Source organism: Diospyros lotus, chromosome 1 (genome assembly GCF_014633365.1).
Source record: "Diospyros lotus cultivar Yz01 chromosome 1, ASM1463336v1, whole genome shotgun sequence".
Classification (NCBI taxonomy): domain Eukaryota; kingdom Viridiplantae; phylum Streptophyta; class Magnoliopsida; order Ericales; family Ebenaceae; genus Diospyros; species Diospyros lotus.
This window is the reverse complement of record NC_068338.1, coordinates 11,486,532-11,492,087: the sequence shown is the minus strand read 5'-3', so window position 1 is coordinate 11,492,087 and position 5,556 is coordinate 11,486,532. Positions and strand designations below refer to the sequence as shown.

At 41.6% G+C, this 5,556-nt stretch overlaps 1 protein-coding gene across 1 annotated transcript; it reads right to left on the bottom strand.

Annotated features, from left to right (window-relative positions):
* Positions 1 to 4,221: 4,221 nt before the first annotated feature.
* LOC127801434 (uncharacterized) lies at positions 4,222 to 5,231 on the bottom strand. Its single transcript, XM_052336634.1, has 3 exons — positions 5,117 to 5,231; positions 4,640 to 4,899; positions 4,222 to 4,551 (listed from the first exon to the last, which is right to left on the bottom strand). Exons 1-3 carry the CDS (start codon positions 5,229 to 5,231, stop codon positions 4,222 to 4,224), a joined length of 705 nt encoding a protein of 234 aa, XP_052192594.1.
* Between the last annotated feature and the right edge of the window lie 325 nt (positions 5,232 to 5,556).

Genomic DNA, 5,556 nt, shown 5'->3' with positions numbered 1-5,556 from the left:
ATTTATGTGATCGTAATCAAGCAACACATTGCCAGACTTGAGATCACATAAGATATATTGACGATACAATCGAATTACACGGTAACCATGCTCGTGAAAGGTTATTTGTGGATTATGATTCCTTCTGAATAATTGGGCAGGCATGACGCCTTGCTAGAGGGCAATCTTGTCTTATGTGTTCGTACCAACACATTGCTAACATATTCAGAAGCTTAATGAGTCATATACAAAAGGTACGATCATTGGCTTAAACTAGGAGAGCGGACGTATGTTTAAGTGAGACACTTCGGCAAAAAGTTGTGTCGTCCTAGGTTCTCACAAAAAAAGAACAAATAGACGTAATGACCTCGATATGACGAAGGGTCGTTATAAAGGAAAGAGTTTCCTAAAATGAAAATTGATTAAATTAGAAAGAAGTTTCTCATTTAATAATTTAGGCTTAAATTAATATTTGGACTAAATAAAGTATTTGGGCCAAATATTAAATCAAATTAATATTTGGACTAAATTAGATTTGGATCAAATATTAAATTAAATATTATATTTGGGCTTGAATTAGATTTGGGCCAAATATTTTATTTAAACTTATAATTGGATTTGAGCTATTTAATTAAACTTCTAGTTAGACTAGAATAAATCCATTTAATTGAATTCCTAATTGAACTAGGATAAATGGGTTGGCCCAATCCATCAGGGTTTAAGAAATCTTAGGAGCCTTCTTTATAAATACCCCTTTAAGGGTTGCCCAAATTAAGCTTTTATTTCATGATTTTCAAGAGTTGAAAAATCATTCTTTTCGTCCATACACAAGCCGCAAAAGGAGAAGGAGTTAGCACTCCCATTTTGCTCTCCTCTCCAATGGACGCGTGCCGCGTATCATGAGTTAGAGGCCGGACGCTTGGACAACTCAAATCCGCGAACGAATCTAAAATCTAAAGGTTAGATTTATTTTATTATGTATGTGATTGTTTAATTCGACGTTAATCCAATCTTTGGGATCAAGGTAAGGTTCAAAATTTTTGAACTACACTGCTTGCCCCGTAGCGATCTTGTTAAAATTTCAAAGTACAAGCGCTGTGGCGAATCCTTTCCCGAGATGGTGTTTCAGAAGCATCTTCTTTCGAGCCTCCAAATTGGTGCTTATACGATCCCAACCCCTGAGCTCCCGAGGAGTATCTTAATGTGTCACTGGTTGACAACATAGAAAACCTTTCTAAGCCCTGGGACCCATTCACGCTAGAAAAGAGTATCCCTTCAATGGATATTCTTGAAGCCATTCGAGATATGGGGGAAGGGATTCTTGAATGACTAGAGGAGGGCTTCAGGAATATCCTTCCATTATTTCTCGATGTGACTGCTGAGTCATTTAGTGCCCCTTCCCCGCTTTTAGGGTGTTAAGACTTCATTTCATTTATGGTTGTTTTTGCTTTTCTAATGTATTTCTGGTTTGTATGTTAATGCTTTTGTTATATGAAGTGAATGTTGATTATTTGATCGTCCTTTCTTATTTCTCATTATGTGTGTTGTGAATGATCTTTTTTTCTGGGTAAGCGGATTAGGCAATATTTGTTAACGCCATTTCTCTTTAATTGTACTTCTATTTTTACATGGCAGTTTGCCTTTATTTTTTCACTCAATCTTTGCCCCCTTGCCACTTTGGTTAGGGTAAGTGGAATAAATTAGGGTGTTATCTAGTTGCAACCATATATACTAGCATTATGTGGTTATCTTTAGACTACAGCTTGGTTAGAAATCGCATTCCAGGGTGATAGCCTATGTTCCACACTTTGGGTACCTACTTTTGTCCTCAAACTTAGCCACCGTTCAGAATCCTGGTTTGCCTAGACTTAGCACTCGATCATCACAAGGAATCTAGGTCTGCATGAGGGTTTAACACCAAACCATTACAAAGAACCCGTGTCAACCTTACAACTTAGCACTGCATTGCTACGAGGGATCCAGGTTTACTTGGAGGCATAGTACTAGATCATCACAAAGAATCCAAGTTAGCCTTAAGGCTTTGCATCGAATTGCTACAAGGGATCTAGATTTGCTTAGAGGTATAACACCAAATCACCACAAGGAATCTAGGTTAGCCATCGAGCTCCGCGCCGGGTTGCTATGAGGGATCCATGTTAGCCTAAAGGCATAGCGCTGGATTATCCCAAGGGATCCGAGTTAGCTTGAAAGCTTTGCACCGGATTGCTACAAGGGATCTAGGTTAGCCATCGGGCTTCGTGTTGGGTTGCTATGAGGGATCCATGTTAGCCTAAAGGCATAGCGCCAGATTATCATAAGGGATCCAGGTTAGCTTGAAAGCTTGGCGTTAGATTAGGTTGTTGGCTTTACAGGTTGCCGATCTTAGAATTTGTCACCTCATAGCTTACCGGTCTTATAGGTTGCCGATCTTATAAGCTGCTGGTTTTTTAGGTTGTAAGTCTTAGAGATTGTTGGTTTCCTTGAGAGGTGTCTTGCCCCACCCTAAGGGATCATCCATGACACTTCTCCTGCCACCCTGTAACAAAAATCAACACACACAACCTACACACACATCACCCATCATTAGACTCAGGTCACTTTACATGGTTCGGCTTATCTTTGCCTATGTTCACAGGAATACAAAGGGTTGGTACATTTTTATTTCATAGGGAAGTGGTATATCCAAAAACAACAACTACAATTAGGGAAAATAAAAAAATGTTTCTTCAAGTGCATCGTATTCCAAGTTTTATCTAAGGTCTCTCCCTGTAGTGTCTGCAGCGTGCAGGTGTTCGGCCCTAGAATCCATTAGATCCGGTACAATCCCTCCTAGTTTGGCCTCAACTTCCCCTCTTCTCTAAGGGTGTTGGTTACCACCCCACTTCTTGAGAACAAGGTCATTCTGCTATAGCGGTCTGTTACGAACTCGTGAATTGTAATATCTAGACATTTTTTTTTAATACGCCGCCAACTATGTTAACGCCTTATCTCTCAGTTCATCAATCAGATCTAGAGTCTCATGTAGGTTCTCGGGGTTAACTTGTTCTTGGAAGGTCATTACTCTTGGAGATTGGAGATCTATCTCAAGGGGGGTAAACGCTTCAGTCCCGTACACTAGATTAAACAGAGTTCCTCTAGTTGACACTCGACTGGTAGTGTGGTATACCCACAAGATACTCGAGAGTTCATCGACTCAAGCACCCTTGGCTTTCTCTAGCCATGTTTTAATCCGTACAAGAAGGTCTTATTTCTGGACTCGACTTGCTCATTCATTTGTGGATATGCCATTAATGCCTTTTTAAGACTAATCCCCTACCGCTGATAGAATGCACGGAATGCCCCAAAGTCAAATTGTGTGTTGTGGTCGGTGTTGAGGATGCGGGCAATGCCGAAGCGACATATTATGTCCTTCCAAACCATGTCTTACACTTTTCTTTCAGTGATTATCGCCAGTGGCTCTGCCTTGATTCATTTAGTGAAGTAGTCGGTGGCTACTAGCAGAAACTTTCTTTGAGCTGAGGCTATGGGAAAATGTCACAGATGTCTAGCCCCCATTGGGAAAATAGAAGTGGCTAAAATATAGGTTGGAGAGCTAAAGGCAGCATCGTGGATAAAGGGGTGTGTCTTTGGCATTTATCACACATTCGCACCTTTTGGGAAACATCCTTACGGAGGGTTAGATAGAAAAAACTTGCTCGTAGAACCTTCACCACGAGGCCCCTTTCACCCAGGTGCTCCCTACAGTCCCCTTCTTGGACTCCCACCAATGCTTGTCGGGTTTCCAACGACCCTAAGCATTTGAGTAATGGTATTGATAGGCTCGCTTGTATAGGGCGCAATCAATGATGGTGAAGCGAGCTGCTTTAATTTTCAACCGCTTAGCCTCCGAAGAGGAGCCCATAAGTTCTCCCGTCAACAAATAATCCATTATTGTGCTCTCCAGTCCTTCATCGTGGTGATGAGATGGGGTGCGACGGATCCACCGTCCTGTTCTATGCTCATCCTTTGTAAGATCTCCACAGGAATTAACTACCCCATAATGTCCTTTGTTGCAGCCAATTTGGACAAGTCATCCACATGTTGATTAGAAGACTGGTTGATTTGGACCAACTCGAAGTTAGTGAAGATATGAGCAAGTTCTTGGACCCATTGCAAATATTTTTCCATAGAAGGTTCCCTTGCCTCATAGGATCCTTGAAATTGTTGCACTACCAGTTGGGAGTCACTAAGGGCTATGAGCCTCTACACCTTCAATTTCTTGGCAAGGTTTATCCCAGCGACGAGGGCCTCATATTGAACGATGTTGTCAGAGATCGAGAAGGTAGATCGTAGTGAGTACTTTAGCACTTCTTTTTTAGGAGAGATCAGAACAACCCCCACCCTACAGCCTTTTGCATACATGATCCCATCCATAAAGAGTATCCATCGGCTGGGGTCATGTTTGAGACCTAGAGCATTTGTACACTCAACTATGAAGTCAGTGAGGGCCTTCCCCTTAATGGCTCTTCGCGGCTCAAAATGGATGCCATGTTCACTAAGTTTTATTGCCCACTTTGACAACCTTCTAGAACACTACGATTTTTACAAAATATATCGTAAGGGCTAGTCTGTCATAACTATGATAATGTGAGCTTGAAAATAGCTTTCTGGATACAATCACCAATGTCAAGGCCACCTTCTCAGTGTACAGATAACGGGCTTCTGTGCGTTGCAATACCTTGCTCAAGTAGTAGACCGGACGATCTGTTTGGTCAACCTTCTTTATCAGGACCGCATTGACTACATAGTGGCTAACTTCTAGGTAGAGATAGAGGGGCTCCCCAGTGTCGAACCGAGTTAACAGGGGAATTTCTTTGAGGAATGTCTTCAGGGCTTGGGAAGCTTTCTCGCATTCTTCGTTCCATTGAGAGTTCTTCCTCCCTTCAAGAATTGGAAAAATGACAAGCACTTTTCAACTGACTTGGAAAGGAATTGTCCAAGAGTAGCCAGTTGCCCGGTCAATCGTTGTACCTTTTTCACTGATGAGGGTGGCTACATGTCCACAATGGCCTGGAACTTTTTGGGGTTGGCTTTGATTCTTTGCTACATGATCATGTACCTAAGGAACTTCCTTAAACGGACCCTAAGGCACATTTACTGGGATTCAGGCACATATTATACTTTCTGAAGACTGTGAATACTTGGGAGAGTTTCTTGGTATGTGACTCGTCAGGAAAACTTTTTACAATCATGTTATCCATGTAAGCCTCCATCACGCTCCTTAGTAAGCCTTTAGAGACTTTATTAACCATCCTCTAGTATGTAGCCCTAGCATTTTTCAACCTGAATAGCATCACCTTGTAACCATAGGTCCCCTTCTCAGTGATGATGGTTGTCTTTTTAGAATCCGAGGGATATAAGCTGATTTGGTGATGTCCAGAAAAAAGCATCAAGGAAGCTTAGCATAGCATACCCCGATGTTTCGTTAACCAGACGGTCAATCTGTGGCAGGAGGTATGAGTCTTTTGAGCACGCCTTATTAAGATCAGTAAAATCCACACAAACTCTCCATTTTCTGCTTGATTTTTTTTACCATCA

Coding starts and splice junctions, on each gene's coding strand:
- LOC127801434 (XM_052336634.1), bottom strand. CDS start 5,231: ATGGAGGCTTACATGGATAACATGATTGTAAAAAGTTTTCCTGACGAG. Junction 4,900..5,116: donor TAATATGTGCCTGAATCCCA/GTAAATGTGCCT, acceptor CAATTCTTGAAG/GGAGGAAGAACTCTCAATGG. Junction 4,552..4,639: donor AGAAGGTGGCCTTGACATTG/GTGATTGTATCC, acceptor TAAAAATCGTAG/TGTTCTAGAAGGTTGTCAAA.